The 14062-nt window shown below is 44.1% G+C and overlaps 1 protein-coding gene across 3 annotated transcripts in view; it reads right to left on the bottom strand.

The window, feature by feature from the left end:
• The window catches only part of TSC22D1 (TSC22 domain family member 1), a 91349-nt gene extending 78373 nt beyond the window's left edge, over window positions 1-12976 (bottom strand). Inside the window, exons 1-2 of one of the 3 annotated variants that reach the window (XM_062487728.1) lie at window positions 12553-12976; window positions 9065-11913 (exon numbers count right to left, since the gene is read on the bottom strand). In XM_062487728.1, coding sequence (XP_062343712.1) covers window positions 9065-11880 — 2816 coding nt within the window. In that variant the 5' untranslated portion in view covers window positions 11881-11913; window positions 12553-12976. Of the gene's footprint in view, window positions 1-9064; window positions 11917-12552 lie in introns of those variants that run through there. The other 2 variants (XM_062487729.1, XM_062487730.1) reach the window with 2 other exon arrangements.
• Window positions 12977-14062: the final 1086 nt, after the last annotated feature.

Below are 14062 nucleotides of genomic sequence, written 5' to 3'. Positions count from 1 at the left end.
ATAAGTTGACACACACACAAGAATCACAAAACATCCTAAGTTGTTCTCCTTCCCCTTACATCCCATTCTATATGGCAGGCATTACAGCATGAACCCTCACGAAATCCTAAAGGGAAAGAAAGCATCCCACTTCTGTCAGGCTCAATCTGGAACTACAAATTAAAACGCTGTTTATAGTCCACAGACAGACTTCCTCAGAAAAATATGGAATCTTTCACATGGTACAAAAACATAGTATGATATTTCAACACACATACATCCAGTAGAATTATGAAGCTTAAAATAATCTTCCAGGAAATCTACAGAACCTTTTTTTCCCTTTTGCTTATCCCAGCTCCGTGGCAATATATGCCAAACAAGTCACTCATTATTCATATTCTGTCTGAGAAATTTTTGCTTGCTTTTCGCTAAAAAGTATTTCAAAACTGCAGTCATAACAGACATCAAAGCAATCATACATTAATTACTGGGTTAATTTTTAATCACAGCCTTCCTTAATAGCTATAAGAACACTAAATATATAGAAACACAAGTTTAGTATGCTTAAATTCTGACTTTTTTTATTTCTACAGTTTCTTATCTGTAAATTGACTGTCAGCCATCATCTGTGTCATCTAACCGTGACTCTGATGGAACTGGGTGAAATGAAGGTCAGAGGAAGCTTAAAAGGCATTTAAAATTTCTCTCATCTTGACAGGGATTTCATCCTTCTGCATTGCAAACTTCAAAGTTACTGGAAAAACATTAAGAGTTTTTTCTATAACTTCCATTTCTTTATAAGGATTGAAAGGAAAACACCATTTATAAACCAGCATAAGTGACTCTTAATGGATACCAAATCCAGAACTTAACACTTCATGCAACTAAAAGGACTACTGACTAGATATGTAACCACCAAAGACAACTTACACTCAGTTATCAATAACTAGGATCCACAAGACAATGGATTAGAAGACTAATAACATCTGTAAAAAGATGGTGTAATTTACATTTGATCCACACTTTGTGATCTTACAGGGGCAATGAACCAAACGTAACACTGAGAAAAAAGAAACAGCCATACAGTAATAGCACTGCATGCTGAAATTATGTTACCTGTGTAACTCATCATTAAGAGCTACACTGCAGTACTGTAGTAAAAAAGAAACCTATTATTAAATGCATTAAGATGCTAAGACTATTGTTGAATGTGTATCCACATTTTCAGCAGCTTTCAGTACTATCCCTAGTACTTAGCACAGTACTTTGACACTGTTGCTTAAACAGCTGCTGGAAAAGTTCAAAACTCAGTAACACACCAAGAAACCAGAGTCCTGAAAACTTCCTGCTGATATCCATGCTAATTAGATCAACCAAACACACACAAACAATAAACCAAACAAAACCAAAAATAAAACAAGACAAAAAAAAAAAAAAAAAAAAGAAGACAAGACATACAAACAAGAAGGCTGGAAAAATACTTAAAATCACACAGAAGCTCAAACAATATGGCTGGCCAAGTCATTTAACAAACTTAAGCAGAAAGTTATAAAACACTCTACAACCAACTTCCAGTTGCTATCAATTCTACACCTTACTTGAAGTAGTGCCTGTATTTTTTACTAGACTGTGGTCCCATTCACCTAGTAGTAAATTCATCTTTAAGTCTAAACTTAGAGAAAACTCTGCTGCCTGTTTTAGCAATTTATAAAATGGTACTTCTCCACTATGCTCAAAAGCATAGATTATTCAAATGTATGGAAACAGATGAACAAGATAACCCCTGAAATTTAATTAAAACAACTACAAAGCCATTTTCTGAGAATTTCCTTGAGGAAAAAAATAGCATCAGTGGTAGGTGCATTTGTTGCTCTGTGAGAACTACAGTCAGCTCCAAAACTGTGTTAAATTTCCAAGCCATAATGATAAACAAAATCCCCCAATTACTTTACTTCTTACTCTGTTCTTCCAGTGTATTTTCAAAATTCTATACCCAATCCAGTCCATACAATACCTACAAGCTCCAGCAAGGAATTATAAAGAGAATTTATCTTTAGTAGCCATTCTGAGTTAACAAAGAAAAGTTTATTTCACTGTTCTGGACCATCACTAACCCAGCACTGCAAGACCAAACAGAAACTGGGACAAGAACTTCAAATCTGAGTGCCTATGATTTTTAAATTTACATCCTGATTGTCAAAGGTCATCAATATAGGATGCCTCACCAACACCTCAAAAGAGCATAATAAACAATTAAACATGAGGAACAAACATCTAAAAAACCCAGTGGAGAAGAGTAGAAAAAAAACCTCAGGAGTCATTTCTGGTACACAGTAATGCCAAAATAAAGGAAGCGTAATCAAAGCAATTGTTTGCTCAAAGAAAACAGTGAAAATTTTACTGTGACTTTTCTGTTTTGCCAAAACACATTAAAGATCTTACTTTTCCAAGTATAAAACATTTCATAAAATTGTACAAGTTCCCATTACAAAAGCGTAAGGATGAGTTTGAACATGATGACTATCATTCTTCATCTCTGCACAGCACCAAAATCAGAAGTTGTCATGTAGTAGGTACCAGCAAGTCACTTAGTCCATAACGTCACCAGCAATGATAGAACACCCAAACCACCACAGGCTCTACCACTTACATGTATGGCATCATTACAGTCCCTGCCTACCTACCATTTATAACCTCTAAATATCTCTCTCGGGAAAGTCAATTCAGCTTCAGTGGAAGGTTTAGACTTTTGCATGTAACTGAAACCACAAATTAAATCCTGCTTCCACCACTGACAATGCACAATAGGTGTTTGGAGGTTTGCACAAAATGAGCTGATAAGGATTTCTACACCACTGACTTTAGCACAATTACTGTCTTTGTTAGCAAATTCCAAAGGCAGACAAAGAGTTAAAGTGTTCCCAGACATTAAAGCCAGAAGGATGATCAGGTACTCCAATTTGATACCACAATTATGCTGCACTTCCATCATGTAATTCCTAAGTCCAAAAGCTTTAGAACAGGCTAAAATAAATAAAGTGCTGGTATCTCCAGTCGCTCAGGAACTCTTTCCATCTTAGCTTTAGGCTATGGTTTCCTGCACAACCATGCTGAGAATAAACTAGTTTCTTATTTACAGTGATCGTTACCATGAAATAACTTATTGAATAATCTTACCCTTAGCTGGCCTTAATAGCACTGCTTTTGGTGCAAAAATGCAGTAAATGAAAGCTATAGGCCCACTTTGAGAAGTTTTCAGTAATTTCTTAAAGTACAATACATATTACCCACAGTACATTTTAGTCTCGTAAATTGATCAAAAGAACAGAAAAAGAACCAGTGCATTAAATCACTGAGAACAGACACACTATTCTTCACTAGTCATTTTTATGTTTCACCTACATCACACTGCAAACCCAGATCAGAAATTATTCCCAGAAAGGTCATACCAAGAATATACTTGCTATAATTATGCTGATACTCAGATGTGTGCAGTTTTTTGTTTAAAAGACCATACTAGCCAACTGTTTACAATTTGATGTACTTCCTAGGCTGCTAAGAGACAGGTCTGAAAAGTCTTACTTAATCACCATCTGTAAGATGAACAGGTTATAGGGGGTCTTTTTGTAGCACAGGTATGCTAACCACACACCTTTTTATTTATGCCTAAGCAAGATACATTAACATATCGGGGGGTGCTAGGTTGGGCTGGAGCTGTTTATTTGTTTAAGGTTTTTTGGAGGGGATGGTGGTGCTTGTTTTTTCATTATTTTCTCCTCCTACTCTGCTAATTTTGCTATCTTACCACTGACTGAGAGTCATTATTCTGCTCCCCATTATCTAGATCACAGTAACTTGTAAAGACTGAAACACTTCACTACCAATCCATTTGTCACTGGGTTTAATTATCATTTTCAGATTAGCCTGTAAAGAATGCAAATCCTGAAGCAGTAACAAATATTGTTTTTTTAATATTAAATACTTCAAAATATTGCTTGCTCGTTTTCAAACACACATACATAGATGATTTCGTATTTATGCACTGCTCCAAAGAGCAACCAAAACTGCAGTGCTAAGGCATTATTTCGAGAAATCAGCTGAAGAGATTAATTTCTCGGTATCTGCCTTAAGTGTTAAATTACTGCTTTTACAACTCCCTGGTATCTCTTAGTTCTTCCTGCCTTGAAAGACAATGCAATACCAAGTACTGCAGCAACGCTCAGTTCAATGTGTATCATGACATGGAGAAAATGCATCTATAAAAGACGCCAGGAAGAGCTCCATCAAAAAAAGTATTGCCACCTACAGCTGGGTCAGCAGACACACAAGGTGCAGACCCTAAATTCCTCATTGTTCTTTACTCGGAGCAGAACTAACAAAGCCAATTCCACTAATAACAGGTCTTTTACTCCATCAGACAAAGTGAGAAACTGGACTTGTCAGCATGACACAACAGCAAACACATTTTCACCACCAAAGTTCTCTTTCTACTCACTTGACTTGCCATTAGTGAGGTTAATATTTTTTTCAAATTCCACAGAAATCTCAATTGAAGATGTGAACAGATTTTATTAACAGTTCATCTCCTAGAACTCAAATCATGGTTTTCAAAATGGTGGCAAGACTATGAAGCAAGTTTAACATCTGCAAGACAGAAAATAACATCAGTGCCCCCAAGATTCAACTTTAAAAATCACTATAAATCTATGCTAATCCATGAGATACCTTCTGTTGTAAAGTATCTATTCCTTCTCTCACCAAATACAGAGCAGCAAAACTTCCAGTAAACAAAAAAGCAAACTCCAAAGCCTTACAAAAACTTACAAAACCAAAAGTATGCAAAATAGTTACTGCACCAAAAATATAATTGAAGCTTCCAGTTCTACCCTACTTCATTCTCTACTGCTTCCTAATATCTTCAAGGAGTACTGAACTACCTCTGTAAAAATCTCACTTGTACCTGGTCAACCTCTCCACAACACAGCTGCATACATGATGAACATTAATCCAGCTTCCTAACTGTACTTCACTTTACAATCTAGTACTAGTTACTACTGCTAGAGGTTTCTCAAAGGCCACTCACAAGTGTTTTGAGTCTCATGTTCAGCTTTAATCATCCAGCCCCTCTACAAACTTAGTAACAAGCCGAAACACAATGAACAAACATTTCTAAAGGGATCTTTTAATAAAAATTTCTCTTAAAAATAATGAGATTGTCAGGTAGTAACAAATATTTTAAATCTCTATGCCCATTTTGTGTTTACCATTATATTTTCCTCCTTTCTGTTCAGCTTTATTGGATGACATACACAAACAGGTGAACACAACTTGCACCAGCCTAAAGAATGCAAACAATTCTACAGGAAATGTTGTCAAGGACAGGGAGGTAGTTATTAGTTCTCTTACCCTTCATTCACAAAATCTGCTTTTGAGCAATGACAAACAACATTTCCGATTAAGTTATTTTTAAATTCACTTATAGCAGCCTTTATAAATACTATAAAATACACCACCTTTTCAAGTCTTCACTTTAGAGGTAACTTAAAAATAATGTAAGACCATACAAAATCTTACTTCAAGCATGTACAGCAAAACATTGTCTACGAAGATGTAAAACTGATTTTTCAATACTAAGTATAAATACACAAAAAGATTCACTGTGGCATCAACATGTATTCTTCCATGCTTAAATATCCATGCTTAATAACAAACATGTGAAAATAAAAGCTATCCTGCCCTACAGTCCTAAAGATGAAATACTAAACTCAAAAGACCATGCCTAAAATTAGCAAGATTTAATAACTACAGTGAATCAATCAAGGTGACCACTCCAAATCCAAGAAACTATGTAAGAACTATGCACTGAGTCCATACCATGGCTCAAGCTAAGGAGAAGAAAAAAATAAGTATTTAACAACCAAAAAACTGGCCTGCATTTTTCTGGACCAAAAAATTAAGAGATGATGAATCTACCAACACACAAACATCTATGGCATATCCAATAGGCTTAAAAAAAGACTAGTCAGAAGAACTATGGGTGTTTGGTGATTGTGTCGGGGTTTGGGGTTTTTTTCCAGCAGTTTGATTGCTTTTGTTTTGGTTTTTTTTAATACAGAAAGTACAGGGAGTATTATTTGTATCCTCTATTTATTAAAATTTGCAAATTAATTTTCCATGTGGCATTCTGCCAAGCAGCTCATTTTTAATATCTAATCTTCACTATGACTTGAAATACAAGTCATTCATACTGGGGATATAAAGGTTACGGTTCTCAAAGCAGATACACTCCACACCGTCTATATTTAAAAGGCCATGCCCTGATAACAGGCGTAGAAAGAGCTGCAAATGGTGTTCTAAAAACTGAACAGACTTAAAGATACTGGCATGGCCTTAAACGAAGTCATATACAGATTTAAGGAGAGCTGGGAGTTAATCTATACAACGCATTACATGGGTCAGATGCTTTTTCAAACGCACGCTAAATGGAATTTTACAGCTTCTTCGTTGGCCCAATTATGTCATCACTCACTTCTGTTCTCCTACCTTTTCCTTTGCCAGGTTTAGAACCCCTTGGGATGTATTGATAGAAATCTTCAGTGATATATGTGTGTGCAGATAAGACCGAGAGAGAGAAACAGGGACTTCAAACACATGTATTTACAATACACCTGCTTCTCATGCTTATGTCCTTTTACAATACACTATCCTTTATCTCATGCAAAAAAGGGGATAATCTAACAAACCAGCAAAAAAACTAACTACTGAGATCCCATGGCCAGAAAAATGGAGAGCCAAGCAGAATAAGGATGTATCTTGCACCACCTTTAGTAAGTAAAAAACTCTATAAACTCCAGCCCAAAATTCCAAGGAAGACTGCAGTAGAAGTACCCTGCCCTGAGATCCCCTGGAAGCAGAAACAGGTTTTTAATGTCACATACAAAATATACAGGAGATGTGCTGCTATAAGCTGTCTGATTGTACACAAAAGTGACCTGGCCACTGCTGCCATGCAAAAAACCCTCAATTATTTTTGGTCTGCATTTAATAGAGTCATATCCTGCTTTGTGTAAAGAATATAAATGGTTTTCCAACTGCAGCTAAACAAAAGTGTAGTCTACCTGGAGATGACAGATTGAACAAAGACACAGTGTGCATGCGAGAAGAAAGGATGTGATCTTTAGCTAGCAAAACAACAGAGGAAGAAGGTATTTCTGGCTATTGTTACCCTGAGGGATTTAAACATTCTGGAAAAACTACCAATCATGTCAAACTGTTAACATATGCTCTTAAATTCAGGGTACAGACATATTCTAGATGTCATTTTCCAAAACACTGAATATCAATAAGCTTATGATTCTCCTACTTGGCTAGGATCCCCTGAAAGCTTACGGGGATTTTCTGGTTGATAAAAGAAAACAAAACCAAAAAACAACAACCACACAACAACAAAAACAAATGATGCCACCAAACACCAGTGTGACCCATGAAGAGAAGGGTGAGTGTCTTGGTTTACAAAATTCAGCACAAGAAAACCAAAAAACACTTCTGAAAAACTGCTAGTAGCACAATGGTGACACTGTTGGCTTTAACACCTCAATCTGTCTTCTACCACTTATTGACTCAAAAAACATAATCAGAATGCAACAGTGTTGGAACTTGTCTTCTAGCACTCCTGGAAGACAAGCTGCTACTCATTACAATTCTTTGGCATCTTAGAAAGATGTGATGAAAGCCACTATGGCAGTCAACACCTTATGATCAACATAATCAGAGACTGCTGATAGAGTTAGGATTTTCAATATTAAGAAGAGAATCCAGCCTCTCCCAGCAACTCATTTTATTAAAAAAAAAATTAATAAAATCTGACCACTGGTATTATTCTTGATTTAAGTTATGGCACCAAGAAGGTATTTCAAAAGAAGGTATTTGCTTCACCTCCCATTGCTATGGCATTTTTATCACCTTGTATTCAGTGCATTATTTTGTCTCCTCACCCCAGCCTCAGTTCCTCTAGTGTTTTCTGCCCCGCTCCACATTCCCAAGGTGGGTTATTTATCTTAAAAGTTACTTCTCCCATTTATGTAGCTTCTCAGACAGGAAGCTCTTTGGAAGAAGCACCAGTCTTCCGAGCCACTCACAAACCCATATCACAAGAGGTCCTCAACACATTGAGGACTATCCACACACATAATTAATATCAAACCATAACCCTTTAAAACTGATGTTTCAATCAATTGAGCCTGCACACACAATGGTCTCAACTTCTCTGAAAACACTGTCCAAGAAATAATAATATTCACAATCATATACTATTAAGACCAGGCAGTGGTCTTTTACTTGAAAAGGTGCAGGTGAAAGAACACATGTCATTTGAAAACTGGTGACAACGGGGAAAAAATAATGCAGATTTCTTACTCTAACAGCACAGAATTGGTACACCAGATTCAAAGGTTCACCACCCTTCAGCAGGCCTGAGCAGATCTCACCATGCATTAATGCTTTGAACCAACACCATCAAGACCAAAAGTATCCCAGGATCAATTCAAAGAGCCACAACACTGTTGCTGAACATCCCTTATTCCACCAAACTCATTTGCCTAAAGCATCTCTTGGCTGTCAAAGAGGTTTTAAACATACAGAATCGCAACTGGTTCAACCTCAGTGAATACTTTAAAAAGAGAAGCAAAGGCAGAACGAAGTCTAGGCTTGTGAAAAAAAATACCTAAGAATAAATATTAATTATTTCCGTACAATAAATAATCTAAACTGCAATCACCACTAGTATACCCACACTCTATTCTTGTCTTCCTCAACACAATGGCAATACACACACTGAACAGACTGTTAAGCACAATTTACCCACACAGTAGTTTCAAAGCATAATCAATACAACCCACCCCCTCAAGAGAAAAACAAGTTCTTTAACATGCTATCTGCATGTGCTGAGAACTGAGAAACAGTATTTTAATTAGACAGAGACATCACACTGCTTCATTTCACAGAATGGCTGTAACAAGACCTGCAAGTTAGTGCAAATCAAACTATCAGAGAGTCCATCTTTTAATAAAGTTACAGGCAGTCTTACCTCTCATCCTCACCATCTACAAGAGGTGTTGTCAACGGCAGCACCTTCAGCGGGAAGAGGGACGCCGAGGACGGCATGCTGCTGCTACCGCCATCGGAAGCGGCCGATGCTCCACCACCGCTCTCAACGCCGGCAGCTTGAGGTAAACCCACCAAGGAAGGTTCTGTAGGGCGTCTGCCGTCTTCGATTTGGCTTACAATGGACTGAGCTAGTGATTGTGCAGGGAACTGGGTAGAGCTTAGAGGCATCTGCTGTGGCACACTCTGTGCCACTGGCATACCTATACTTGTTGATATCAAGGGAGGCTGACTAACACTTTGAGCCAAATTGCCATTCTGCACAGCCGAAGCCGGTGCTATAGTCTGCGGCTGTCCCAAACCTACAGAAGCAGAAGGCATGCCAGGAGGCACAGCTGAACCAGCTTGACTTGGTGCAGGAACAGTACCAGCAGAAGGTATAGGGCTTACCGCAGGCAACTGCTGGCCAGTCATCCCTTGGACTACAGATTCCACGCCTTGTGCCTGTGGCTGTACAGGTAACAAGGTGCTTTGCTGAGCAATGACCATTTGTTGAGGAAGGCCTGCAGCACTAGCCTGTAATCCCTGCTGCATTATTCCTGTCTGCACAGGCTGCACTACTTGGGAAGATGGAGGAGCGGCTGTTGATGGCATAACTGGAGGTGGAATTTGGTTTGTAGCAGATGGTGGTTGCACCACAGCAGCTACACTTCCTTGCTGCCCAACATTTAGTATTTGACCACTGGCAGCTACACCTGGTATTGCTGCTGGAGCATGTGCAACAGGCTGAGCTGGGGCAGCAGCTGGATGTGCTTGCACTGAAGGCTGCATGCCCTGTGCCTGGGCAACAGGAACCGGTTGCCCAGCTCCTCCTCCTGTAGAACTTGGCTGCATGGCAGGGGCTGGAGTCTGAAGGATCTGCTGATGTTGAATGTAGTCTGGCATAGCCCCTGTGACAGAGTTTTGGTTCACCGCCTTAACGTGACCCACGGCCATCTGCGAAGGAACTGGCTGCTGCTGCTGTCCGTACTGCAACTGCTGCTGCTGCACCACTGGCAAAGCCTGCACAGGCTGTGCTGGCTGAGAATATGGCAGCTGCTGTTGAGCCATGCTCTGAAGGGCAGGCTGCTGGTGGCCCAGAGATGGGGATACACCTAGTATAACAGGAGCTGGCTGAACCCCAGTAACAGTGGTTAGACTGGCCTGTGCAGGAGGTTGGACCCCTGGCTTCTGCTGCGGATAGTTTACTTCTTGAGAATGCAGCTGGACTTGTGCAAGCTGCGATTGAGAAACACTCTGTGGTATACTAGATGCTGGAATTGCTGGAGGAGCAGCACTGCTAAAATCCATCTGCTGCGGACCCACACCTTGAAATGCTTGCTGCTGTACCACGGTAGGTGCTCCCATTTCTCCACTTCCCACACTTTCTGTATAGTGACTCAGTGTGCTTACATTGCTGCTAACAGAACTCCCACTGGTGCTCTCCCTTTCAGAAGTCACTTCAAGCGGGTTTTGTTTTATGGTCTCTACTGCTTTGTTTACTGCTACTCCCTCTGAAACTGCAACAGTGTTTTCTTTATCATAGAATTCAGTGCATGTCCATCTACCTTTTTTGAAAGGTTCAGAACTAGAATCTAATTTTACAACCCTAAACCTTGACGTGCCAGATGCAGGTTGCTGCTGGCTTGATCCCACTGCCGTTCCTGCAGTTGGATTAGTAACATTGTTAATGACACTAGAGGAAGCACTCGTACCATTGCCAACACCACTCAAGATATTCACATTAGCATTGCTGCTAGCTCCAGACAAAGCATTTACATTACCAGTACTCATGATGTTGCTTAAATTAATAGTACCAAGCACATTGCTTGCCACACTAGAACTACCACCACCAATATTATTTAAGGTACTAGTTCCAGCAGCAGGACTTATACCTAAATTTCCAGGAGTACTCGTAGTGCGGATATTAGACACAGCAGATGACGGGGAACCAGTGGATGATGCAGCAGAAACTGGTGCAGTTGATATAACATTGTCAGAGCTTCCAGTTGTTGATAGTTTTCTAAACGATGGACTGGGTGGTGGTCCTCCAGAAATTGGGGCACTACCCACCCCAGGATGCGATGGATGATGGTGTCCATGATGGTGGTGGTGAAGATGGTGGTGATGATGAACATGATGGGGATGAACACTTCCATTGATCACAACACTCTGCTGTGGGTGATGAGGCAGAGGAGCATGCTGCTGAGGAAGATGAGGCTGGTTTGGAGAAACAGCCCCAGGAGTCTCTGCCTCTTGGAAGTTATTTAGAGTCTCTTCAGAAGAACTCCTCTCAGGCTCTCCCATGTCAGTGGCTCTGGATAAAGAAACATCCAAGATTTCTGAAGATGACAGGTCTTCAGTGTGAGACTCATCCAGGTCATCATAGCTTTCTGTATCCTCAGCTATGCTGTTATTAGAGCTCATACTAGCTGATATTTGAGCAGGGGTCACACTGGTAATTTGAAAGCCACTTTTCTTTTTCATTTGAGCTCCAGTCTGTGCAAGGGGCTGTGGCTGGAGCTGAGACTGCGAGAGGAGGTTCAGGCTTTGTGGATGAGGTGGTGTCGGCTGTGGACCCGCTGTTGAAGCTGCTGCAGGAGATGGAGGCGGCGGCTGGACCAGCAAAGGCGGCTGATAATCCTCGGCAGAGAGGGCAGCGCTCCCAACGCCGGTACCTGGTGCAGTGGGAGCAGTAACGCAGCTGCTGCCGCTGCTACTGCTGCTGCCCCTTCTAGGAAACATCGCCGGGTGCGCCATCTTCCTAGCACTAATGTCTGCGGCTGAGTCAGGCTGGTGTATTGTATCGGGTGTATTTTAGGAGTGCAATCCCCCGGTATGGAAAGAGACAGACAGACACACACATACACACACACACCCAGTTAGCTGCGCGCTCAGGGCAGGGCAGACACCACCACGCACAACCCCCCCGACTCCCGCAGCGCACGGGCTGAGGCGGCTCGGCACCGCCGCTCACCACCACCACCACCCCCCCTCCCCTCCCCTCCTCCTCCCCTCCGAGACAGGGAGGGGGCGAGCACCGGTCCTCCGCCGCCTCTGAATGTGACACTTTCAATCCTCCGCCATTCACTTTCTTTCTCCCTACCAACCCTGCCCCCCACCTCCCTTTGATTTCTACCACCCCCTCCCCGCTCGGCCGCTCCCCGCTTCCCCAGTCCCCCCGACTGCGCCTCTCCCGGGAGGGCACCCAGCCGGCCGCCCCGGGGGCGAGCCCCTTCCTTCTCCCCGCGGAGGCTCCGCCGGCCGCAGCGGCTCGCCGGCAGCCGGCAGCACCGCCCTCCCTCTCTCCCTCCCCGCCTCGGTGGGGCCAGGGCAGCCGGCGGGCCCGCAGGGCAGCCCGGCGAGGCGGCCGGCGCCCCTCGCCATCACCGCTCCTCGTAGTAGGAGGAGGAGGAAGGCGCAGATACGTACAGGACTGGCGCACAGCAAGGCGGCAGCGGCAGGCTAAGCCGGGCAGGGACATCCCCGTCAGTGGCAGCCATGGAGCTGAATCATTTTGGGTATTAGAGAGACGGAATAAGGACGGAAGAAAAGCAGCAGCAGCAACCCGACAAGAGAGTCCATGAAAAGGAGAGAGGGAGGGAGGGAGGAGGAAGGGGGAGCCAGCCAGGCAGCCTCTCTCTCCTCCCTGTGTCTGGCTGTCTCTGGAGGAGGCTCCGCTCCGCACGCTCTTCCTTCCCCCTCCGCCGCCGCCTCCTCCCCCTTTATAACAGGCGGCACCCGCTCGTTCTCCGCAGAACCGCGCCTGGAATCCTTCCTCCTCCTCCTGCGTGTGCGTCCGCCCCGTCCTTTCTTCCCTCAGGGTCTACTCCCGGCTTCCCCGCCGCCGCGAGTCTCTCCCTCCCCGTGCCTGCCCCGTCTCCTCACGGAGCGCTGGAGGAGGCGCCGCGGGGGGGAGGAGGGGAGAGCTCGCCAAAGGGGAGGGCGGGCGAGAGACAACGTAAGATGGCGGCGGGCGCCGCGCACGCGCGCCCCGCCGGCAGACATAAAGCCCGTCTGGCCGGGGCCGGCGGAAATAGGGCTCGGCTCGCGTGGCGGAAATGGCCGAGCGGCGCCGAGCCCGCGGCGGGCGGCTGGGGGTGTCCCGGCTGGGGAGGGGGCGAGGCCGAGGCTACGGCCATGGCGGGGGGACGGCCGGCTCGTCCGCACCCCTCTCTTCCCTCCCTTCTCGGCCGCGTCGTGTACCCGCCAGGTGCCCCCTCTCTGCCCGCAGCATGACTGTGCCTCACATGACCTGCCACCGCCGCCTCCCTCCCCCTCTCCTCAGCTCCGCTGCAGATTTATTCAAGTTATTCATCACCTTCTCTCCTTCCTCCCCTCCCTCGGTCCAGAATATTCCTGCCCGCTCCTTCCCCCGCGCATGGGAAGGGAAGCGGAGTGTGCGCGCATCTCCCTTGCTCGGGGCCGCCTTTCCCTTTGTGCCCGGGGCAGGCGGCTCGCCCCGGTGTCCCGCTCCATCCCATTCCATCCCGTCCCATCCCATCCCATCCCATCCCCGGCGGGGATCGCCGCCCGCTCCGCAGGCGCCCTCAGCCCCGCCGGTGCCGGGGCAGCGATGTCCGGAGCTCAGGTGGAATCGTTCATCTGCATCCACATGCGGCGTGTCAGTGTGTGTGTGGAGGAGCTTCTCATGGTAGCTCCGGCCGGACCGTGCCGAAGCACTGAACGGAAAAAAAAAAAAAAAAAAAAAAAAAAAGACCACAAACAAACAAAACCCACACACAAGCCAAACGTTCCAAACTTACTAAATGGGATCGAGGTGAAATCAACCGACCTTCTTCCACTGTTCCAGTGCCTGCATCCTCAGAGCCAGACGGCAAAGCTCAACACACCCACCATGGTGAGGCTGGTCCCATCCCATCTTGTTCCATCCCATCCCAAACGGAGCTGTCTTCTCCCCTTCAGTGAGCAGCAGCCTCCG

Source organism: Cinclus cinclus, chromosome 2 (genome assembly GCF_963662255.1).
Source record: "Cinclus cinclus chromosome 2, bCinCin1.1, whole genome shotgun sequence".
Taxonomy (NCBI): Eukaryota; Metazoa; Chordata; class Aves; order Passeriformes; family Cinclidae; genus Cinclus; species Cinclus cinclus.
Note: the sequence above shows the minus strand (reverse complement) of the source record. Positions and strands in the feature narration are given on the sequence as shown.